We start from the raw sequence: 26,359 nt of genomic DNA, 5'->3' as shown, positions 1-26,359 counted from the left end.
AATATTCCATTGTGTATATGTATCACAGCTTTCTCATCCATTCATCTGCTGATGGACATCTAGGTTGCTTCCATGTCCTAGCTATTGTAAACAGTGCTGCAATGAACATCGGGGTACATGTGTCTCTTTCAATTCTGGTTTTGTTGGTTTGTATACCCAGCAGTGGGATTGCTGGGTCATATGGCAGTTCTATTTCCAATTTTTCAAGGAATCTCCACTCTGTTCTCCATAGTGGTTGTACTAGTTTGCATTCCCACCAACAGTGTTAGAGGGTTTCCTTTTCTCTGCACCCTCCTTCAGCATTTATTGCTTGTAGACTTTTTGATAGCAGTCATTCTGACCACCGTGAGATACCTCACTGTGGTTTTGATTTGCATTTTTCTGATAATAAATGATGTTGAGCATCTTTTCATGTGTCTGTTAGCCATCTGTACATCTTCTTTGGAGAAATGTCTGCTTAGTTCTTTGGCCCATTTTTTTATTGGATCATTTATTTTTCTGGTATGGAGCTGCATGAGCTGCTTATATATTTTTTAGATTAATTCTTTGTCAGTTGCTTCATTTGCTATTATTTTCTCCCATTCTGAAGGTTGTCTTTTCACCTTGCTTATTGTTTCCTTCGTTGTTCAAAAGCTTTTAAGTTTAATTAGGTCCCATTTGTTTATTTTTGCTTTTATTTTCAATATTCTGGGAAGTGGGTCATAGAGGATCCGGCTGTGATTTATGTCAAAGAGTGTTCTGCCTATTTTTTCCTCTAGGAGTTTTATAGTTTCTGGTCTTACATTGAGATCTTTAATCCATTTTGAGTTTATTTTTGTGTATGGTGTTAGAAAATGTTCTAGTTTCATTCTTTTACAAGTGGTTAACCAGTTTTCCCAGCACCACTTGTTAAAAGATTATCTTTTCTCCATTGTATATTCTTGCCTCCTTTGTCAAACATAAGGTGACCATAGCTGCGTGGATTTATCTCTGGGCTTTCTATTTTGTTCCATTGATCCATATTTCTGTCTTTGTGCCAGCACCATACTGTCTTGATGACTGTTGCTTTGTAGTATAGTCTGAAGTCAGGCAGGTTGATTCCTCCAATTTCATTCTTCTTTCTCAAGATTGCTTTGGCTATTTGAGGTTTGTTGTTTTTTTTTTTTTAATTTTTTTTACTTTACAATATTGTATTGGTTTTGCCATACATCAGCATGAATCCACCACGGGTGTACACATGTTCCCAATCCTGAACCACCCCCCCAACTCCCTCCCCATACCATCCTTCTGGGTCATCCCAGTGCACCAGCCCCAAGCTTCCTGTATCCTGCATCGAACCTGGACTGGCGATTTGTTTCTTATATGATATTATACATGTTTCAATGCCATTCTCCCAAATCATCCGCCCCCCCCCACCCCCCGCCACCACAGAGTCCAAAAGACTGTTCTGTACATCTGTGTCTCTTTTGCTGTCTCCCATACAGGGTTATCATTACCATCTTTCTAAATTCCATATATATGTGTTAGTATACTGTATTGGTGTTTTTCTTTCTGGCTTACTTCACTCTGTATAACCGGTTCCAGTTTCATCCACCTCATTAGAACTGATTCAAATGTATTCTTTTTAATGGCTGAGGCTTTTTTGTATTTCCATACAAATTGTGAAATTATTTGTTCTAGTTTTCTGAAAAATACTGTTGGAAGCTTGATAGGGATTGCACTGAATCTGTAGATTGCTTTGGATAGTATACTCATTTTCACTATATTGATTCTTCCAATCCATGAGCATGGTATATTTCTCCATCTATTTGTGTCATCTTTGATTTCTTTCACCAGTGTTTTACTGTTTTCTATATATGGGTCTTTTGTTTCTTTTGGTAGATTTATTCCTAAGTATTGTATCCCTTTCGTTGCAATGGTGAATTGAATTGCTTCCTTAACTTCTCTTTCCCTTTCTTAAGCAGAGAATGCTCTATTTCAAAATGTTTCCTTTTCCTCTCCTTCTGCCAGAAACATAAGACTTTTCTCCAGTATTCACTGTGACAACCAGTTCAAGTTTCTGGAGGTAAAGTGTGAGGGCCTTCCTATGACTGTGTTCCCAAGGAGTTTTAAACTATGAGTTCACATTAAGCCTCCAGAAATTTGTCAATTACAATTCAGGTTTTCCTACCCAGATGTTGGTTCCCAAAAGGTTTTAGCTTGTGGGTCACTACTCCAGTAGTTGTGATTCTCTGCATTCTCCTGTTGGTTTTTCCAGGTTTTTTTGGCGGGGGGGCAGTTATTTGCTCTGTGACCTCACTTCTCTGATGGATATAAGAGCTTTTTACTTGTTGCAAATACTAAGTAGTGACTTCTAAGCTTCTCACATGTCAGACTAGAAATAATTCTTATCTTTTGATGTAATCGAATAAGAGTCCTTTGAATCGGCTTTTGATATACACAGATATATATAGTGCATATATATGTTTGAACATATATGAATTATAAATGTTTTCTCCTATTTCAGACTCTAGCATTTTATTTTTCTTAAAAGAGCCTGAAAGAAAAAGTTTCTTTTAATAAATTTGATGAAGTACAACTTACAGTGTTTTTCTTTAAAATCTCATTCTTATTTGCCTTCTCTAAGAATTTTTTGCCTATCACAAAGTCAGAAAGACTGTCTCCTGTGTTTTATTCTAAAAGCTTTAGGGTTTTTGCTTTTTTATATTTAAGTATTTGATCCATTTCGGTTAATTTTTCTGTATGATGATATATCAATGTTTATTTTATGTACATTGGTTTCTAGTTCATGCATTACTTTTGTTGGAAAGATTTTCACCCATTGAACTGCCTCAATATACTGCAGAAAGCCAATTAACCATATAAACATTTTATATATGGATTCTCTGTATGGTTTCATTAAGGGGTATATTTATGCTTTGGCCAATACCATATTGTCTTGTTACAACTTTATAAACAATTTTGAAATTTTCAGAAAATTAGTGTATATGCTCCATTTTTGTTCTTTTGCTTTGACTGTTTTAGGCTCTGCATTTCCAGGTACATGTAGTATTAGCTTGTAAATTTCCACAGAAAGATGGTGGAGTTTGGATTGGGATTATGATACAGAGCTGACATTTTAACAATACTGTATCTCCCACTCCATGAAAGTGGGATATGTCTCCATTTCAATCTTTCATTTATCTGAGCAATGAAAGATTTTACTGCACAGCTCTTCCATGTATTCTGTTAAATTTATCTCTAATGTTTTTAAGACAACGTATATGGAATTTCATGTTTTAGTTCATTTTCCATTTGTTTATTGTTTTTACATAGAAATCTATGGAATTTGGGTTCATTTGCATTCATTAATTAGCTTTAGAAGCCTTTGAGAGCAGATTATTTAGGAATCTCTACTCATGTGGCCCAGTAAAATTTGACTAAACATAGTTTTAATCTTTCTTTTCATTCATGTGAGTTTCTTTGTCTTGCCTTACTGCAATGGCAGAAGCACTCACTGCAGTGTTGAAAGGAAACAGGAAGAATGCATCTTTTTGTCTTGCTCCATATATTAGGGAGAAACAATAAATCTTTCACCAGAAAGTGTGATAATAGTTGCAAGTTTTTGAGAGATGTACTTCATTAGAGTGAGGAGGTTCTCTTCTATTGGTGGAGTGCTGAAAGAGTTTATAATGAATTGCTGCTAAATTTTCTCAAGTTTTTTTCTTCATCTATTCTGTGATTGTGGTAAATTGCATTGAATGCCTTTCAATTATCTTGATGAATATTGCAAGTGCACTTAAAAAGAATGTCTAAATCTAGCTGTCTAGTATATTGGCCTATGTTAAGTCACTTTAGTCATGTCTGACTCTTTGCAACCCTATGGACTATAGCTTGCCAGGCTCTTCTGTCCAAGGGATTCTCCAGGCAAGAATACTGGAGTAGAGTTGCCATTTCCTCCTCCTTTATTTATTGGCCTATAAATATCAATTATATTAAGGTGGTGGATAGTACTGTTCAGGTCTTATACATCCTTACTGATTTTTTATCTAGTTCTATAAATTACTGACAGATATGAAATAAGCCTCAAAATATGATCATTTATTTGTCACTGTATCCCTTTAGTTCTATCAATAATTGCTTTCAGATATCCAAATATCTAATATATGTGTAAATTATGATATGTTTTTCACATATTTTAAACATATATATATATGACCATATACATTTATTATTGTTATGTCTTCCTTATATACTTTTTATCTTTTTGAAGCATTTGTCAATGTTGATGTAACTGTCATTGTTCAGTCACTAAAAGTCGTATCCAACTCTTTGCAACCCCATGGACTGTAGCATGCCAGGCTCCTCTGTCGCACACTATCTCCTGGAGTTTGCTCACGTTCATGTCCATTGAGTCAATGATACTATCTAACCATCTCATCCTCCACTGCAACCTTCTCCTTTTGCCTTCAATCTTTCCCAGCATCAGGGTCTTTTCCAATGAGTCAGCTCTTCACATCAGTTGGCCAAAGGATTGGAGCTTCAGCTTCAGCATAAATCCTTCCAGGACTGAATATTCAGGGTTGATTTTTTTTAGAATTTGCTGGTTTGATCTCCTTTCAGTTCAAGGGCCTTTCAAGAGTCTTCTCCAGCACCACAGTTCGAAAGCATCAATTCTTCTGCACTCAGCCTATTTTATGGATCAATTTTCAGATCCACACATGACTACTGGAAAAACCATAGCTTTGACTATACAGACATTTGTCAGCAAAGTGATGCCTCTACTTTTTTAGTACGCTGTCTAGGCATTATTATATATATTTTTTATTTTTGTATTTTGTATTTAAAAACTAAATATATTTGGCTGTCTTATATTTACTGTTTTCCTGTTATAATCTTTTCTGCTATTTTACTTTCTACTTTAGAAGGCATTTGGGCTTAAAATACAATCCTTACAGATAGCATGTAATTTGTTCTTGATTTTTATTTAGTCTGACAGTTTCTGCTTTTATTCAGATTTTGGCCTATTTATATTAATTATTAATATGTCTATATGTTAGTTTGTCATTTTGCTGCTTATTTCTTATTTGTCTCATCTTGGTTTTGCTCCAATGATTTGCTTTATTTTGTGTTCATGAACTATGATTAGTATTTTATTTTAATTCTTCTATTGGCTTTTTTATATGCCTTTGCATAATGTTAAAATATTTGCTTTAGGATTTACAGTAAGTATCTTTAAAATACTATAATCAGAGTTATTAACTCTATACTATATAGAGTTAATACTGATTTCCTTCAGATAAATTATAGAAACCTTGAACCAGTTTATTTCAACTCTTCCATCTTTAGTGTCATCATGGTTATTATATAGATGCACATACGTAGAGATCCATCTAGACACATATATATTCACATACATGCAGATACATAAATGTGCATTGGTCAGTTCAGTTCAGTTCAGCCTCTCAGTCGTGTCCGATTCTCTGCGACCCCATGAACCACAGGACACCAGTCCTCCCTGTCCATCACCAACTCGCAGAGCTTACTCAAACTCATGTCCATCAACTTGGTGATGCCATCCGGCCATCTCATCCTCTCTCGTCTCCTTCTCCTCCTGCCCCCAATCCCTCCCAGCATCAGAGTCTTTTCCAATGAGTCAACTCTTCACATGAGGTGGCTAAAGTATTGGAGTTTCAGCTTTAGCATCAGTCCTTCCAATGAACACCCAGGGCTGATCTCCCTTAGAACGGACTGGTTGAATCTCCTTGTAGTCCAAGAGACACTCAAGAGTCTTCTCCAACACCACACTCAAAAGCATCAACTCTTCGGCGCTCAGCTTTCTTCACAGTCCAACTCTCACACCCATACATGACCACTGGAAAAACCATAGCCTTGACTAGATGGACCCTTGTTGGTGAAGTAATGTCTCTGCTTTTGAATATGCTATCTAGGTTGGTCATAACCCTCCTTCCAAGGAGTCAGTTCAGTTCAGTCACTCAGTCGTGTCCGACTCTTTGCAACCCCATGAACTGCAGCCAGGCCTCCCTGTCCATCACCAACTCCCGGAGTTCACTCAAACTCATGTCCATCAAGTCGGTGATGCCATCCAGCCATTTCGTCCTCTGTTGCCCCCTTCTCCTCCTGCCCCCAATCCCTCCCAGCATCAGAGTCTCTTCCAATGAGTCAACTCTTCGCATGAGGTGGCCAGAGTACTGGAATTTCAGCTTTAGCATCATTCCTTCCAAAGAACACCCAGGACTGATCTCCTTTACAATGGACTGATTGGATCTCCTTGCAGTCCAAGGGACTCTCAAGAGTCTTCTCCAACACCACACTTCAAAAGCATCAGTTCTTCAGTGCTCAGCTTTCTTCATAGTCAAACTCTCACATCCATACACGACCACTGGAAAAACCATAGCCTTGACTAGATGAACCTTTGTTGGCAAAGTAATGTCTCTGCTTTTGAATATGCTATGTTGGTCATAACTTTCCTTCCAAGGAGTAAGCATCTTTTAATTTCATGGCTGCAGTCACCAACTTTGGTGATTTTGGAGCCCAAAAATAAAGTCTGACACTGTTTCCACTGTTTCCCCATCTATTTCCCATGAAGTGATGGGACTAGATGCCATGATACTAAGTTTTCTGAATGTTGAGCTTTAAGCCAACTTTTTCACTCTCCTCTTTTCACTTTCATCAAGAGGCTTTTTAGTTCCTCTTCACTTTCTGCCATGAGGGTGGCATCAGATCAGATCAGTCACTCAGTCATGTCCGACTCTTTGCGACCCCATAAATCGCAGCACAACAGGCCTCCCTGTTCATCACTAACTCCCGGAGTTCACTCAGACTCACATCCATCGAGTCAGTGATGCCATCCAGCCATCTCATCCTCTGTCGTCCCCTTCTCCTCTTGCCCCCAATCCCTCCCAGCATCAGAGTCTTTTCCAATGAGTCAACTCTTCACATGAGGTGGCCAAAGTACTGGAGTTTCAGCTTTAGCATCATTCCTTCCAAAGAAATCCCAGGGCTGATCTCCTTCAGAATGGACTGGTTGGATCTCCTTGCAGTCCAAGGGACTCTCAAGAGTCTTACCCATATATAGTGTGTATATATGTACATAATAGAGTGCAAAAAGAACTCTTTTGTTATCTATGTATTGCTCTTCTATCATCTTTCATCTTCGTTTTGGTTTGATCTTAATTCTATATTTATGTCTTCTGCAAGTAATAGATTTCATTTTAAAATATTTTTAATTGGGATAACCTGTCAATACAAATATTTTTCTCCCTATAAGAAGTCAAGTTAAGTCGCTCAGTCATGTCTGACTCTTTGCAACCCTGTTGACTGTAGCCTGCCAGGCTCCTCTGTCCATGGGATTCTCCAGGCAAGAATACTGGAGTGGGTTGCCATTTTCTCCCTATAATAGCAAATAATATATTTTGCTATTCCAGTGGTAACAGTCTCATCTTTAGATGTTCTTGACTGTTTTTGCTACTGCTTTTTGTTAAAGGCATATTTATTCACCTTCTTATATACTCTTTGTGGTCACTAATTATAGGATTAGAGCTGATGCGCATACTAAAGAATTAAGAGGGCAACATTTGAAGACAAATATTAACTAAAAGATGTTTGGTCTCCACTTCAAAAATAGAAAAATGAGAAAACTTAAAGGCTACCATTTTCCTCAAAGAAGACTTTTTTCAAATATTCTTCTAAAACTAAGGTATTCTTTACCTTCTTTTCCACATCTCATTCACATGTATGGGAAATAAAATTTGAAAAAATTTCCACTAACCTGTGGAGTGCCACAATCACATTGTTCACCCGTTTCCAGTATTCCATTGCCACACACCCTCCTCTGTTTGTAAACTGGCTCATCAGGAAGGATTTTATGAAGACATTCAATGCCAGTATATGCAGCAAAATATTTAAAGTCATCCAAGCTACAGGTGCTAAAATCCTTTACACCCCCAGATTGTCTAAAATATAAAAATATCAGTATGACAAAAATTATTGCTATATATACACATTTCTCCCAACATATGATGCTTTGAATAGAGATTTAGAAAGCAATATTCTCATGGAAAATAATAATCACATATAAAATAATATAAAAGCATTTTTAAATTGCTAAGACATTTACCACACTTTTAAAATTTCACCAAGAAAATTCTTGTAATAAAAAAAAATCTGTGGCCATTCATTCTGTTTTAAAGAACAATTATTTACCTCTCCAATGATCCTTATTAAATATTAAACATAATATTTAATATTATTTATAATATTAAACATATATTTAAACATAGAAACTGATATTCTTTATTTAACTTCTAGTGTCAAACAACTGCAGTTAAAATTTTTGGCCTCAGTATTGAACATACTTTTATTTATTTAATATCATTTTTGTATTTTTTATGTAAATGCAAATATGGACATGTCTGTATTACCTTCAAGAGCGTATTCTTTGAGGGCTCTCACTCTCTGTAATTAAGCATTTTTCAAATAAGAATCTGTTGTTTAATTTATGGCATGGGACAGTAGGGATATGTCCTGACACAGTGAGAAAGTTGTTACAAATAGTTTGCTAATATCTTCACATCCAACTAAAACACTAGAAAGAATATGGTTTAAAAGTAAAGACTATGCCCTAGACAAGTATTTGACAAACGTTTCTGTGAAAGGCCACGTAGTAAATATAGGCTTATGTGACATATGCTCTGTTGCAGCTACTCAACCTGCCACTGCAATGCAAAAGCAGCCATAAACAACATGTGAAACAAGAAGCCTAAAAAATTTATTTACGAAACAGTCAGGCAGCAAAATTTGGCCTATGATTCGTTGTTGGTTAACCTCAGCCCTATGCTAAAATCTGTTTTCCATCAATTCTAACAGTTAGAGCCTAAACTCAAGCCTTGACAAGATCTCCAGACAAAACAAGTTTGGAAGTTCAGCTCTGACATTTTAGAGGGATTTGGAAATACCTTGAGTTATCTATAGATTCATGTAAGTGAATCATAAAATCAAGTACATAAAAGTTAAAATGGTTACCCAATAATTGAATTGCCTGGTAGATAAAGAATCAATGGTTTTCCAGAGGAAGGTATAACATTGTACTATCAACAATATCCAATATGCTACTACTAATAATAATCATACAAAGAAATAAGAAAATGTAATACATAGTCAATTTTTAAGAAGCAGCCAATAATAAGCAACACTGAGATGGCCCAGGTGTTAGATCTGACACAAAAATACTTGAAAGGAGCCATTACAAATATATTCAAATAATTAAAGAAAAAAATGTTTAAATAATTGAGAGTAATTGTAACTTTATAGCATGAACACTCAAAAGAGAGTGCATATCATCCAATTTACATAATATTCTAGAGCCAGTAAAGCTAACTGCATTGATAGAAATCAGATCAGCAGTTGCTTAGAGGAGGGTAGAAGGTAAAAGGACAGAAAAACACCAATACAGTATACTAACGCATATATATGGAATTTAGAAAGATGGTAACAATAACCCTGTGTACGAGACAGCAAAAGAGACACTGATGTATAGAACAGTCTTATGGACTCTGTGGGAGAGGGAGAGGGTGGGGAGATTTGGGAGAATGGCATTGAAACATGTATAATATCATGTATGAAATGAGTCGCCAGTCCAGGTTTGATGCATGATACTGGATGCTTGGGGCTGGTGTACTGGGACGACCCAGAGGGAGGGTATGGGGAGGGAGGAGGGAGGAGGGTTCAGGATGGGGAACACAGGTATACCTGTGGCGGATTCATTTCGATATTTGGCAAAACTAATACAATATTGTAAAGTTTAAAAATAAAATAAAAAGAAAAAAATAATAAATAAATAAAAGGACAGCCAAAGTGGCTCAGATGGTAAATTAAGTTGCCTGCAATGCGAGAGACCTGAGTTTGATCCCTCGGTTGGGAAGATCCCCTGGAGGAGGACATGGCACCCACTCCAATACTCTTTCCTGGAGAATCCCTATGGACAGAGGAGCCTGGCAGGCTACAGTCCATGGGATCTCAAAGGTCAGACACAACTGAGCGACTAAACACAGCAAAGTTCACAAAAGAAATTTCCATGCAGATGGAAATGTGGCATAGCCTGATTAACACCATGATACAGAGATTTATATATTTATATTCACCAAAAGTCATAATTATTATGCTATGTACCCAAACTAACATAATGTGATAAATAATCTATATTTCAAATTTTTAAAATCTCTAAAGTTTTCATAAGAATTGGAAATCTGACCAAAAAAAATTGTTTAAGAAAATGCAAAGGACCTATTGCTAAGTCACTTCAGTCATGTCCGACTCTGTGCAACCCCATAGACGACAGCCCACCAGGCTCTCCCGTCCCTGGGATTCTCCAGGCAAGAACACTGGAGTGGGTTGCCATTTCCTTCTCCAATGCATGAAAGTGAAAAGTCAAAGTGAAGTCGCTCAGTCGTATCCGACTCTTAGCAATCCCATGGACTGCAGCCTACTAGGCTCCTCTATCCATGGGATTTTCCAGGCAAGAGTACTGGAGTGGGGTGCCATTGCCTTCTCCAGCAAAGGACCTAGAATACCCAAAACAATTCTGGAAAAGGTAAAAAACTTGGGGACTTAAACTATCTGATTTCAAAAATTGAATATAAAGCTACAGTAATAGAGATAACAAGCTTTTCTATAAGGATAACCATACAGATTAATGACATAAAATAGAGAGTCCAATAAAAATTCACACATTTATGATAAATTGGTTTTTTACAAAGTCACCAAGGCACTTAAGTGGAGGAAAGGAAGGTCTTTTCAACAAGTGCTATTGGAATGACTGGAAATCCATAGGGCAAAAATTAAAATAAAGTTAAACACATACACAATAATCAACTTGAAACGTATTACAAAACTGAACAAAAGAATTATAAAACCACAATGCATAAAGAAAAATTTGACTCACTGTATTTCACCAAAATTAAAAACGTTATCTTTTTTTTTTTTTAAACTTTACATAATTGTATTAGTTTTGCCAAACATCAAAATGAATCCGCCACAGGTATACATGTGTTCCCTATCCCGAACCCTCCTCCCTCCTCCCTCCCCATACCATTACTCTGGGCCGTCCTAGTGCACCAGCTATCTTAAAAATGGTACCCTAGAGGATAAAATACTCAAAAATCACATATCTGGCAAAGAACTAATAGCCAGAACATAGAAAATCTAATTTATTTTTTTAATGGGCAGATGTTTAAATAGGCTCTTCTAATAAGATATAAAGCACAAAGCTATAAAGCATGAAAATATGTTCAACATCATTAGCTTCCTCGAAAATTCAGATTAAAATCAATATGAGGTATTTTACAACCCCAAAATGATTCAGGTTAAACAAACTGAGCATAACAAGTCTTGGTAGTGATGTGGCTCAACCAGGAGTGGCTACATGATTTGCAGGAATCAATGCAAAATGGAAATGCAGGACCCCTTAAATGATACTAATTTAAAAAAAAAAAAAAAGCTTTTTTTTTTTTTTTTTCAGTAATCTCTCTCAGTGGGGCATAGTTACTTATTTGCAACTTAATGTCTTTCTAAATTAAAAAAAAAAAAAATGCTCACATGAACTGCACTATCCGTCCCTACACTGTATAATGCAAATATTAAAGCATTTGATTTCACGCAGAATCACTGAAATTACACAATTCACATGTTGTGCCCCAGAAGGTACCTTCAATCTAGCCTTCAGATAAAAACTGAAGTCAGACTCTGGAAGGTAGGAAGGAGGAAGAGAAATGTCCCGAGGCATAGAGAGGTGTGGGGATTTGGGACTATTTTGGTGTATGTACTTAAAAAGGATGTGTATCCTAAAGTTGGGTATAGTTCTCTATAACTATCAATTAACTCAGTTTGACTATTAGAAACATAAAGTTCCTAACTACCCCCCAAAAGACAACTTAAGTACAGTGTGTATTTAATAAAGAAAATTGTCTTACAAAGCTTCCGGTGACATTGTGCAAACATCACCTGAACAATGGCAGATCTCAGTATTATCATAACTCATTCCCACATTAAGGCCAAGCAACTGCACAATACTGACAGCATATGCCTCCAACGATAAACCCTCTATATACTAAATATAAGGGAAATAAAAGAAAATTAGTTAGCTAAGGAACATATTCAGTTGTAAAAAATTATGTATTTAATTGAAAATTAGTATATAAAATTCATTCATAAAATGCAGCCAAGATACTTATGCAGATACATCTGTAGTTGAGTTATACAAGTATTATTAAACATGAATGGAGGAGTAACACAACACTTTAATTTCAAGATACTATTAACTGACAATACCACCTATCTTAGCAAATAGGGCTTAACCATCACAAGGCATTACTTCTTTGAATTATTTTAAACAAAATGCTTTTATAATCTTTTAATAATCAATCCTACATTCTCTTTATAGTAAACAGTCTCTAAAACAGGTCCCAATGATATTGATGCGCCTGTGTATTCCCATTCCAGTGACTGTAGGCTGGACTTTCTGACTTGATTCTAATTAATTTAATATAGCAGAAGTGACAGGTCATCATTTCCAGTCATTCAGTCAGTCAGTTCAAGCGCTCAGTCGTGTCCAACTCTTTGCGACCCCACGGACTGCAGCACACCAGACCTCCCTATCCATCACCAACTCCCGGAGCTTGCTCAAACTCATGTCCATCAAGTCGGTGATGCCATCCAACCATCTCATCCTCTGTCGTCCCCTTCGCCTCCTGCCTTCAATCCTTCCCGGCATCAGGGTCTTTTCCAATGAGTCAGTTCTTCACATCAGGTGGCCAAAGTATTGGAGTTTCAGCTTCAACATCAGTCCTTTCAGTGAATATTCAGGACTGATTTCCTTTAGGATGGACTGGTTTGATCTCCTTGCAACCCAAGGGACTCTCAAGAGTCTTCTCCAACACCACAGTTCAAAAGCATCAATTCTTTGGTGCTCAGCTTTCTTTATAGTCCAACTCTCACATCCATACATGACTACTAGAAAAAACCATAGCTTTGACTAGACATACCTTTGTTGGCAAAGTAATGTCTCTGCTTTTTAATATCTTGTCTAGGTTGGTCATAGCTTTTCTTCCAAGGAGCAAGCATCTTTTAATTTCATGGCTGCAGTCACCATCTGCAGTGATTTGGAGCCCAAGGAAACAAAGTCTGTCACTATTTCCATTGTTTCCCCATATCTTTCCCCATGAAGTGATGGGACCAGATGCCATGATCTTAGTTTTCTGAATGTTGAGTTTTAAGCCAGCTTTTTCACTCTCCTCTTTCACTTTCATCAAGAGACTCTTAAGTTCTTCTTTGCTTTCTGCCATAAGGGTGGTGTCATCTGCGTATCTGAGGTTATTGATATTTCTCCCAGCAATCTTGATTCCAGCTTGTGCTTCATCCAGCCTGGCATTTTGCATGATGTACTCTGCATATAAGTTAAATAAGCAGGGTGACAATATACAGCCTTGATGTACTCCTTTCCTGATTTAGAACCAGTCTGTCGTTCCATGTCCAGTTCTAACTGTTGCTTCTTGACCTGCATACATATTTCTCGGGAGGTAGGTAAGGTGGTCTGGTGTTCCCGTTGCTTTCAGAATTTTCCACAGTTTGTTGTGATCCAAACAATCAAAGGCTTTGGCATAGTCAATAAAGCAGAAGTCATAAGTAGTCAACAAATCATTTCCAAGAAAAGCAATATAAAAAAAGTGATTTCTTGGATCCTATGTCTTTCTCTCTCATTCACCCTGGGGGAAGACAGCTACTATATCATGAAGCAGGACTGTGGAGAGGCCCTCAGAAGTGAGCTGGGAAATAGTTTTTGAGGTCTTCCAACAGCCACATGATAGCACTTGAAAGCAAATACCCTGTGTTGAACCTTAAGAGTATCACAACTAGCATCTTAATTTCACCCACTAAACTGTTTCTAGATTACTGATCCACAGAACTGTGTTGTTTCCATGTGATACGGTTTGGTACAACCAGTTACATAGCAATAGGAATAGACAACTAATTAGTTATCTATAGTGACAGATAACTAAAACATCCTCAGTAGGCATGGTTGTTTTCTTTTGGGCCATTCCCAATATCTGTATAGATGTTTACAGCAGCTTTATTCATAACTTCCAAGACTTGTAAGCATTCCTGATGTCCTTTAGTAAGTGAATAGATAAACTGGGGCATGTTTCAGACAATGGAATATTATTCAGCCCTAAAAAGAAATGAGCTGCAAGGTCATGAAAAGACAAGGAAGAAATTTAAGTGCATACTACTAAATTAAAGAAGCCAACCTGCAGAGACTATATACTGTATGATTCCAACTATATGACATTCTGGAGGAAAAAAATAGAAGATCCATGGTTGCAGGTGGGGAGGGGAGAAATTAACTGACAGAGCACAGAGGATTTTTAAGGCAGTGAAAATACTGTGCATGATACCATAATGATGGATACATGTCATTATTTGACCAAATCCATAGAATGTAGAACACCAGGATTGAACCCCAAGGCAAATACGAACTCTGGCTATTTTAATGGGTCAGTGTATGTTCACCAGTTGTGAGAAGTATACCACCCTGTGAGTGATGCTGACACCAAAGAAGGCTGTGCAAGTACAGGTGAAAGGAACACATGGACTTCCATCTCAATGGTGCTGTGAACCGAAAACTGCTCTGAAAATAGTATTTGGGTTCTTGATGCATCAAGAGAAAGGTGGCATTGTGAGGGAATGGCAAAAACAGTTCAGAGGAGAAGATGTACATGTCCATCCCAAACTCCCTAACTATCCCTTCCCCTCACCCTTCCCCCCAACTCTGTTACCATAAATTCATTCTCACAGTAATCCAAGTCTATGTCCCAACCAGTACACTGAAGAAGCTGAAGTTGAATGGTTCTATGAAAACCTACAAGCCCTTTTAGAACTAACACCCAAAAAAGATGTCCTTTTCATTATAGGGGACTAAATGCAAAAGTAGGAAGTCAAGAAACACCTGGAGTAACAGGCAAATTTGGCCTTGGAATATGGAATGAAGCAGGGCAAAGACTGATAGAGTTTTGCCAAGAAAATGCACTGGTCATAACAAACACCCTCTTCCAACAACACAAGAGAAGACTCTATACATGGACATCACCAGATGGTCAACACCGAAATCAGATTGATTATATTCTTTGCAGCCAAAGATGGAGAAGCTCTATACAGTCAGCAAAAACAAGACCAGGACAAATTCAGACTGAAATTGAAGAAAGTAGGGAAAACCACTAGACCATTCAGGTATGACCTAAATCAAATCCCTTATGATTATACAGTGGAAGTGAGAAGTAGATTTAAGGGCCTAGATCTGATAGATAGACTGCCTGATGAACTATGGACTGAGGTTCGTGACATTGTACAGGAGACAGGGATCAAGACCATCCCCATGGAAAAGAAATGCAAAAAAGCAAAATGGCTGTCTGGGGAGGCCTTACAAATAGCTGTGAAAAGAAGAGAAGCAAAAAGCAAAGGAGAAAAGGAAAGATATAAGCATCTGAATGCAGAGTTCCAAAGAATAGCAAGGAGAGATAAGAAAGCCTTCTTCAGTGATCAATGCAAAGAAATAGAGGAAAACAACAGAATGGGAAAGACTAGAGATCTCTTCAAGAAAATTAGAGATACCAAGGGAACATTTCATGCAAAGATGGGCTCGATAAAGGACAGAAATGGTATGAACCTAACAGAAGCAGAAGAGGTGGCAAGAATACACAGAACTATACAAAAAAGATCTTCACGACCAAGATAATCACGATGGTGTGATCACTCACCTAGAACCAGACATCCTGAAATGTGAAGTCAAGTGGGCCTTAGAAAGCATCACTGCACACAAAGCTAGTGGAGGTGATGGAATTCCAGTGGAGCTATTTCAAATCCTGAAAGATGATGCTGTGAAAGTGCTGCACTCAATATGACAGCAAATTTGGAAAACTCAGCAGTGGCCACAGGATTGGAAAAGGTCAGTTTTCATTCCAATCCCAAAGAAAGGCAATGCCAAAGAATGCTCAAACTACAGCACAATTGCACTCATCTCACACGCTAGTAAAAGAATGCTCAAAATTCTCCAAGCCAGGCTTCAGCAATACGTGAACCGTGAACTTCCTGATGTTCAAGCTGGTTTTAGAAAAGGCAGAGGAACCAGAGATCAAATTGTCAACATCCGCTGGATCATGGAAAAAGCAAGAGAGTTCCATTAAAACATCTATTTCTGCTTTATTGATTATGCCAAAGCCTTTGACTGTGTGGATCACAATAAACTGTGGAAAATTCTGAAAGAGATGGGAATACCAGACCACCTGACCTGCCTCTTGAGAAATCTGTATGCAGGTCAGGAAGCAACAGTTAGAACTGGACATGGAACAACAGACTGGTTCCAAATAGGAAAAGGAGTTCGTCAAGGCTGTATATTGTCACCCTGCTTATTTAACTTATATGCAGAGTACATCATGAGAAACACTGGACTGGAAGAAACACAAACTGGAATCAAGATTGCTGGGAGAAATATCAATAACCTCAGATATGCAGATGACACCACCCTTATGGCAGAAAGTGAAGAGGAACTAAACAGCCTCTTGATGAAAGTGAAAGAGGAGAGTGAAAAAGTTGGCTTAAAGCTCAACATTCAGAAAACGAAGATCATGGCATCCGGTCCCATCACTTCATAGGAAATAGATGGGGAAACAGTGGAAACAGTGTCAGACTTTATTTTTGTGGGCTCCAAAATCACTGCAGATGGTGACTGCAGCCATGAAATTAAAAGACGCTTACTCCTTGGAAGGAAAGTTATGACCAACCTAGATAGCATATTCAAAAGCTGAGACTTTACCTTGCCAACAAAGGTCTGTCTAGTCAAGGCTTTGGTTTTTCCTGTGGTTACGTATGGATGTGAGAGTTGGACTGTGAAGAAGGCTGAGCTCCAAAGAATTGATGCTTTTGAACTGTGGTGTTGGAGAAGACTCTTGAGAGTCCCTTGGACTGCAAGGAGTTCCAACCAGTCCATTTTGAAGGAGATCAGCCCTGGAATTTCTTTGGAGGGAATGATGCTAAAGCTGAAACTCCAGTACTCTGGCCACCTGATGCGAAGAGTTGACTCATTGGAAAAGACTCTGATGCTGGGAGGGATTGGGGGCAGGAGGGGAAGGGGACAACAGAAGTTGAGATGGCTCATGGCATCACTGACTCGATGGACGTGAGTCTGAGTGAACTCTGGGAGTTGGTGATGGACAGGGATGCCTGCCGTGCTGCAATTCATGGGGTCACAAAGAATCGGACACGACTGAGCGACTGAACTGAACTGAACTAAAGCATGTGAGTCTTTTTCTGTTTCATAAATAGTTCGTTTGCATCATTTCTTTTTAGATTCTCCATATAAGGGATGCCATATGATATTTCTCTTTCTCTTATTTCACTCAGTATGACACTCTCTAGGTCCCTTTTTTGTTTTGTTTTTTTTTGGCTCCCAGGTTTTGATCAAAAGCAGTTCTTAGGACAAAACAGAAGCCCTTGACAGGACACATTTTATTCTCTTCCTAGTTATAGACATCATTAATGGTAACCAAGGAAAAGGAAAATACTAACCAAGGAACACATTTTATTTCTCAGAAGACATAACGCTGATCTCTTGGAAAAGACATTCAATAAAACTTTCATGTCCGCATAGGGTCCAGATCAGTGGTTTAATTCAGAGACATAAGGTTTCTTCAAACAATTCTTTTTCAAATTCTGGTCCAACAAATTAACTCCTAAATGGGTATCTATATTGCCCAAGCTCTTAATCTCTCTTAATTCAAGGATCCTTGTCTGACTCACACCACACAAACTTTAAAACATTTTTCCATTTCCCTTCCCTATGTTTAAAGGGAGTTATGTCTCGTCTTCATGTATGTAAGGACTCACTGGTAAGTCCCTTTAATTATGTCTCCCTTACTGCTGGAAATTTTTATCTTGCCCCAACCCATAAGTGTTGGAGACCAGATCCAGATCCATATTCTTCTGAGTTCTGTTAACCACAGATTTCCTCATGGTCTAAGCAGTTGCTAATCTGATATGAGATCCATTTGAGCCTAAACTTTCATTACCACAAAAACAAACAAATAAAAAACAAAAGCCTCTCAGGTGCAGCTATACAACATTCTGTTGACTGTTCATCTCATTACTGTTAGTCTCAATATTTTCATTGGTTTGCCATCTGGAGGCCCAAATCCTTCAAGTAAGCCATTTTTCCAACCAGACATGGCAAATGCTGAGGCCCACACGCCTTCAAGTTTGGCTAATACAAATCTTACAAACTAAAGACTTCACCAGCTCGCCTCTCATTAACCAAACCAACAACTGAGGCAGAAGGCCCATACTGACCGGCCAAATTAGGGTGCCTGCCTTCAGCATGATTATGGAGCCCTAAACACAGGTATAAATATTTCAAATGGCAAAGAACCTGACTTTTTCTTAACAACATAAACCAAACTCAGGTCATATAATTTAAAACCTATTTTTAACAGAATTCTTGCCATCATCTAATAGGGCAAAACCTTAGACTGTTGAACACTTTTAGATCAAGCCACACGTAACTGGGGCTGTGCCAGTCAGGCTCTGCAGAGGTACCAATGTCACTTTTGGTTGCTGTGTATCCACAAGCCCCTGGAGTTAGCAGGTATTTATAAGCCAAAGTCACAGGCCCAACATTGCCTTCAAATGACACAAGGCCTTTAGCATCATTTTAATACCACGGAGCCATGAAAATAAAACGTGCATTAACTCAAGTCAGTATCACCTTTAAAAGGATATCCTAGTTCTACACCCCCAAACAACATTGCACTGGTCCAGGATCTCACTGCTAGAGATGGTATCACCTCAAATAACATCACTCCAGCCTAAGACCTGCCTGTTGGAGATGACTCTGCATCCTGCACAGAGACCACTTCCCCTCAGACACCAAAACTACCACCCCAGGCATGCCCAGGGACTGCTGCTCCCAAGGCACAAATGGCACACAGGTCATGTAATGGTTTTCTTACTTTGAATTAGGGACTCTATGGCACTTCCTGAGCTTGCTCTCTGTATAGCCCACGACAAGGGTATACTTATCTGTTTTCTATCAAAGTATATATCCCTACACTCCATGTCTAAATGAAAATCTGTGCTATTCTAAAAACTGGTGGAGGTTATTGCTTTCCCTAGTGAAGCCCCTTGACCCTAGGAAGAGGGCCACTCACTCCCCAGTGCCTTCTTCTACTACTTTCTCTAGTTTTCTACCACTGTACAACCTCCCACCCTACATCCCTGACCATGACCACCACAACCGCCATTCCCTTTGCATACATACAAAACCCATGAATCTTTATATGTGCTTTACCAAACTAATCTACTGACACTCTCTGACAAGATAAATTGCCTGACTGATTTGCCACCTTTATTCCCCACATACACGGGGATATTATTGTCCAAAAAAACACATATAATTTTTAATACAATTTATAACTGCACAAACACTGTTAGAGACTCCAGAAATTTGAGATATATTTCTTTTGCTGACATCATACAAATGGGAAATTTAGTTACAGGTTGGCTTACAAGAAATCCTTATACTTTTACTTGTGTTTCTCCTTTTAACTCTCATAATAAAATGTTTTCTATGCTGTTTAGCAAAACTTATGCCCTAGGCCCTAAAAGTCTCTTCTTCTGCTATGTCAAAAGTTTGATAATATTTGAAAGCACAACAGGACTAACTTTATTAATATCACATTTTCTGTATTCTGATGCTTTCATATCTAGGGCCCTATCAACTTGGAGGTCTGCCCCTCTTAAGAGTTTTCCAATTGCTTCACAAAGTAGACAACTCACCTACAAATACACCTTTCATACACAAACCAGTCAATCCAGAGCCCATATACCTTACCATCCACTTTATCAGACTCACATACACCAGGCTGCTATCCACCTGCCAAGGTCACACCAGGGCTGGGTACCATAAAACTAAGGACAGCTTCTATGCCTTATGGCCTGTTGAAACTAGCCAACTGGAGACCTGTTTAATCTCTCCCGTTTCTTCCCAGTGAAACTGTAAGAGGCTCTTGACCACATTTCCCTCTGCCTCCTATGCTTCTTGATCAAACCGGGTGCTTTTTTATGTGGCCCCTGAATGCTGTAGCATATTTCTTGTTTCTAGGGAACTGTAAGTACGGTGAACTTCTGGATGACAGCCATTCTCCTATCTGCGTGTATTTCCATACCTAATGAAAACATATCCCAGGTAACCCTGAAATTTTTTCAAAGTAGATTATCTTGTTCTTTAGTTAAGTTAGTTTAGTGTAGTTAATTCAAACTACATTACAATAAAAGTACTTGTAAATGTATATGTTATAAATTCTAGGGTGTCTGCTTAAATTTTTTAATGTAATTACTATTCTAGAAAGAAGAGAAAATGAAATAATATAATATGTGCAGTTAAAACCACGGAAGGCAAAAAAAGGAAAATGGAAGATTTTAAAAAGAAACAGGGAACAAGGGTAATGAATAGAAAATAGACAAAAGTCAATATCCATTTATGATTTTTAAGAACTCCCAACTAAATGGAAATGAAGGTAACATATAACAATAAAGGCCACATCCAACAAGCCCACACCTAACATCACATTCACTGTTAAAAAGATGAAAAGTTTTTCCTCTAAGAACAAGAATAAGACAAAAATGCCCACTGTCGCCACTTTTATACAGCATAGTATGGAAGTCCAAGCCAGGGCAATGAGACAAGGGAAAAAAAGACATCCAAAATGGGAAAACAAGAAGTAAAACTGTCACTTTTGCCAAATTACAAGATATTATACATATAAAATCCTAAAACTACACACACACACACACACACACACACACACACACACAAATCCAGTTAGAACTAATACATTAATTCAGTAGAGTCTCTAGACACACAGTCAATATAAGAAAGTCTGTTGTGTTTCTAGACATTAATAGTACATTATCAGTAAAATAAATTAAGTAAACACTCCCATTTACAACCGTATTAAAAAGAACAAAATATAATCAAGGATATGAATTATACACTGAAAACTGTAAGACAATGAGGAAAGAAACTGCTGCTGCTGCTGCTGCTGCTGCTGCTAAGTCACTTCAGTCGTGTCCAACTCTGTGCAATCCCATAGACAGCAACCTACTAGGCTCCGCCCTTCCTGGGATTCTCCAGGCAAAACACTGGAGTGGGTTGCCATTTCCTTCTCCAATGCATGAAAGTGAAAAGTCAAAGTGAAGTCGCTCAGTCGTGTCCGACTCTTAGCAACCCCATGGACTGCAGCCTACTAGGCTCCTCCATCCATGGGATCTTCCAGGCAAGAGTACTGGAGTGGGTTGCCATTGCCTTCTCCGGAAAGAAACTGAGAAAGACACAAATAAATGAAAAGATATTCCATGTTCATGGAATTAATATTGTTAATAATTATTGTTAAGAATTAATATTGTTAAAATGTCCATTTTACCCAAGGCCATCTACAGGTTCAGTGCAACCTCTATGAAAATTCTAATGGCAATTTTCACCAAAATAAAACAATCCTAAAATTTGAATGGTAGGGATCACAATAAACTGTGGAAAATTCTGAAAGAGATGGGAATACCAGACCACCTGATCTGCCCCTTGAGAAATTTGTATGCAGGTCAGGAAGCAACAGTTAGAACTGGACATGGAACAACAGACTGGTTCCAAATAGGAAAAGGAGTTCGTCAAGGCTGTATATTGTCACCCTGTTTATTTAACTTATATGCAGAGTACATCATGAGAAACGCTGGACTGGAAGAAACACAAACTGGAATCAAGATTGCCGGGAGAAATATCAATAACCTCAGATATGCAGATGACACCACCATTATGGCAGAAAGTGAAGAGGAACTCAAAAGCCTCTTGATGAAAGTGAAAATGGAGAGTGAAAAAGTTGGCTTAAAGCTCAACATTCAGAAAACGAAGATCATGGCATCCCATCCCATCACTTCGTGGGAAATAGATGGGGAAACAGTGGAAACAGTGTCAGACTTTATTTTTCTGGGCTCCAAAATCACTACAGAAGGTGACTGCAACCATGAAATTAAAAGATGCTTACTCCTTGGAAGGAAGGTTATGACCAACCTAGATAGCATATTCAAAAGCAGAGACATTACTTTGCCAACAAAAGTTCGTCTAGTCAAGGCTATGGTTTTTCCTGTGGTCATGTATGGATGTGAGAGTTGGACTGTGAAGAAGGCTGAGTGCCGAAGAATTGATGCTTTTGAACTGTGGTATTGGAGAAGATTCTTGAGAGTCCCTTGGACTGCAAGGAGATCCAATCAGTCCATTCTGAAGGAGATCAGCCCTGGGATTTCTTTGGAGGGAATGATGCTAAAGCTGAAACTCCAGTACTTTGGCCACCTCATGCAAAGAGTTGACTCGTTGGAAAAGACTCTGATGCTGGGAGGGATTGGGGGCAGGAGGAGAAGGGGACGACAGAGGATGAGATGGCTGGATGGCATCACTGACTCGATGGATGTGAGTCTGAGTAAACTCCAGGAGTTGGTGATGGACAGGGAGCCCTGGCGTGCTGGGATTCATGGGATCGCAAAGAGTCGGACACGACTGAATGACTGATCTGATCTGATCTAAATGGCCCCAAATAGTTGAAGAAATCTTGAAAACAAAGAATAAATCTGGAGGTATCATGTTTCCTGATTTCAAACTATATTACAAAGCTGTAGTAATCAAAACAGTATTAAATTCTGTAACTATTTGTGATGATAGATGTTAACTAGATTTTTGTGGTGATCATTTTGCAATATATACAAATAACAAATCACTATGTTTTACACCTGAAACTAATATTAATGTATGTCAGTTAAGCCTGAATAAGAAATTTATACAATATTGTATGCCCAGTTCAGTTCAGTCGCTCAGTTGTGTCGGACTCTTTGCGACCCCATGAATTGCAGCACGCCAGGCCTCCCTGTCCATCACCAACTTCTGGAGTTCACCCAAACTCACGTCCATCGAGTTGGTGATGCCATCCAGTCATCTCATCCTCTGTTGTCCCCTTCTCCTCCTGCCCCCAATCCCTCCCAGCATCAGAGTCTTTTCCAATGAGTCAACTCTTCGCATCAGGTGGCCAAAGTATTGGAGTTTCAGCTTTAGCATCATTCCTTCCAAAGAATACCCAGGACTGATCTCCTTTACAATGGACTGGTTGGATCTCCTTGTAGTCCAAGGGATTCTCAAGAGTCTTCTCCAACACCACTGTTCAAAAGCATCAATTCTTCGGTGCTCAGCTTTCTTCACAGTCCAACTCTCACATCCATACATGACCACTGGAAAAACCATAGCCTTGACTAGATGGACCTTTGTTAGCAAACTAATGTCTCTGCTTTTGAATATGCTATCTAGGTTGGTCATAACTTTCCTTCCAAGGAGTAAGCGTCTTTTAATTTCATGGGTGCAATCACCATCTTTGGTGATTTTGGAGCCCCAAAAAATAAAGTCTGACACTGTTTCCACTGTTTCCCCATCTATTTCCCATGAAGTGATGGGACCAGATGTCATGATCTTAGTTTTCTGAATGTTGAGCTTTAAGCCAACTTTTTCACTCTCCACTTTCATCAAGAGGCTTTTTAGTTCCTCTTCACTTTCTGCCATGAGGGTGGTACAAAGATCAATGGAACAAAGTATAGAGTCCCTTAGACTGCAAGGAGATCAAACAAGTCAATCTTAAACGAAATCAATCCTGAATATTCATTGGAAGGACTTATGCTGAAGCTGAAACTCCAATACTCTGGGCACCTGATGCAAAGAGCCGACTCATTAGAAAAGGCCTGATGCTGGGAAAGACTGAAGGCAGCAGGAGAAGGGGATGACAGAGAAAGAGATGGTTGGATGGCATCACCAAGTCAATGGACATGAGTTTGAGCAAGCTCCAGGAGATGGTGAAGCACAGGGAAGCCTGACATGCAGTTGGACACAACTGAGCAACTGAAAACAACTCCTGCATCAAAAATAATAAAATACTTAGCAATAAACCCATCTAAAGAGACAAAAGACCTATACTCAGAAAACTAAAAATGCTGAGAAAAGAAATCAAAGATGACATAAATAGATGAAAAGATATAACATGCTCTTGGATTGGAATACTCAATATTGTCAAATGATTATAATACCCAAGGCAGTCTACAGATTTGATACAATTGTTATCAAATTACCAACAGCATTTTCCACAGAACTATAATAAAAAATTATACAATTTCTATGGAAATACAAAAGACCCTGAATAGCAATCTTGAGAAAGAAAAAATGGAGTTGCAGGAATCAGGCTCCCTGACTTCATACTATAGAAAAAAAAAAAAAAGCTATAGAAGTCAGAATAGCATGGTGCTGGCACAAAAACAGAAATATTGGCCTTTCCTCAGGCTTTGGGTGAAAGGGGACCAAGAGCAAAGACTGAGAATAAAAACAAATTCCTAGGAAATACCTGATTCTTCTTTAGCTATGCTAATAAATAAGCTCCAGAACTGGCTTTATTTATCTAATCAATCAATATGTCTTTTTAATTGTGGTAGCAAGTACATACCTGTACAGATTTTAAATCTGTTCTGTGGATGGCAGTTTGAATCACTGTGCTGCTAAGTCACGTCAGTCGTGTCTGACTCTGTACAACCCCATAGATGGCCGCCCACCAGGCCCCCCCGTCCCTGGGATTCTCCAGGCAAGAACGCTGGAGTGGGTTGCCATTTCCTTCTCCAATGCATGAAAGTGAAAAGTCAAAGTGAAGTTGCTCAGTCGTGTCTGACTCAGCGACCCCATGGACTGAAGCCTACCAGGCTCCTCTGTCCATGGGATTTTCCAGGCAAGAGTACTGTACATGCTACTAAAAGTCAACTAAATATATAAGTGGGTCAGTATAAAAATCACAGTATAGCCTTATTTTTCTGGAGCACTGTAATTAGCTCCCTTTGCTACTTTTTATATAGCTTGCTGTAAAGGGATAAAATTTTACAGATTATGAACACAACAGAACACAACAGATTATGAATATCTGATGACTGTTCCTTCCAGCAACAGCCTGCTTCCTCTAAACACATAACAAAGAATTGAATACAGTAATAAAAGCTACCCTGAATTAGAAAAATAATCAATGTCACTTAATTTTAAAAAGCACATGAATGTATACAAATTATTAATTTTGAATAAAATTATTTTATTTGATATTTATTTGATATTTATTTTTATTGATATTTCTGGTCATTAATATTGAGGAAAATGTTTAATAATTAAAATAGCATTGATTCTATAATAAATATTGATGCAAGCATCAGATCAGATCAGATCACTCGCTCAATCATGTCCAACTCTTTGCAACCCCATAAATCGCAGCATGCCAGGCCTCCCTGTCCATCACCAACTCCCGCAGTTTACTCAGACTCACGTCCATTGAGTCAGTGATGCCATCCAGCCATCTCATCCTCTGTCGTCCCCTTCTCCTCCTGCCCCCAATCCCTCCCAGCATCAGAGTCTTTTCCAATGAGTCAACTCTTTGCATGAGGTGGCCAAAGTACTGGAGTTTCAGCTTTAGCATCATTCCTTCCAAAGAAATCCCAGGGCTGATCTCCTTCAGAATGGACTGGTTGGATCTCCTTGCAGTCCAAGGGACTCTCAAGAGTCTTCTCCAACACCATAGTTCAAAAGCATCAATTCTTCGGCGCTCAGCCTTCTTCACAGTCCAACTCTCACATCCATACATGACCACAGGAAAAACCATAGCCCTGACTAGACGAACCTTTGTTGGCAAAGTAATGTCTCTGCTTTTCAATATGCTATCTAGGTTGGTCATAACCTTCCTTCCAAGGAGTAAGCGTCTTTTAATTTCATGGCTGCAGTCACCATCTGTAGTGATTTTGGAGCCCAGAAAAATAAAGTCTGACACTGTTTCCACTGCTTCCCCATCTATTTCCCATGAAGTGGTGGGACTGGATGCCATGATCTTCGTTTTCTGAATGTTGACTTTTAAGCCAACTTTTTCACTCTCCACTTTCACTTTTATCAAGAGGCTTTTTAGTTTCTCTTCACTTTCTGCCATAAAGGTGGTGTCATCTGCATATCTGAGGTTATTGATATTTCTCCCGGCAATCTTGATTTCAGCTTGTGTTTCTTCCAGTCCAGTGTTTCTCATGATGTACTCTGCATATAAGTTAAATAAACAGGGTGACAATATACAGCCTTGACGAACTCCTTTTCCTATTTGGAACCAGTCTGTTGTTCCATGTCCAGTTCTAACTGTTGCTTCCTGACCTGCATACAAATTTCTCAAGGGGCAGATCAGGTGGTCTG

General features: G+C 38.5%; 1 protein-coding gene across 1 annotated transcript in view; it reads right to left on the bottom strand.

The window, feature by feature from the left end:
* Positions 1-26,359, bottom strand: part of LOC147343796 (disintegrin and metalloproteinase domain-containing protein 5-like) — a 124,738-nt gene that overhangs the window by 54,691 nt on the left and 43,688 nt on the right. The window contains 2 exon segments of the mRNA XM_086380423.1: positions 7,751-7,934; positions 11,949-12,085. Of these exon segments, the coding sequence (XP_086236549.1) occupies positions 7,751-7,934; positions 11,949-12,085 (321 nt within the window).

Source organism: Bos grunniens, chromosome 27, assembly GCF_055505025.1.
Source record: "Bos grunniens cultivar Pamir isolate PY7600 chromosome 27, Bosgru_T2T1.0, whole genome shotgun sequence".
Lineage (NCBI taxonomy): Eukaryota > Metazoa > Chordata > Mammalia > Artiodactyla > Bovidae > Bos > Bos grunniens.
Note: the sequence above shows the minus strand (reverse complement) of the source record. Positions and strands in the feature narration are given on the sequence as shown.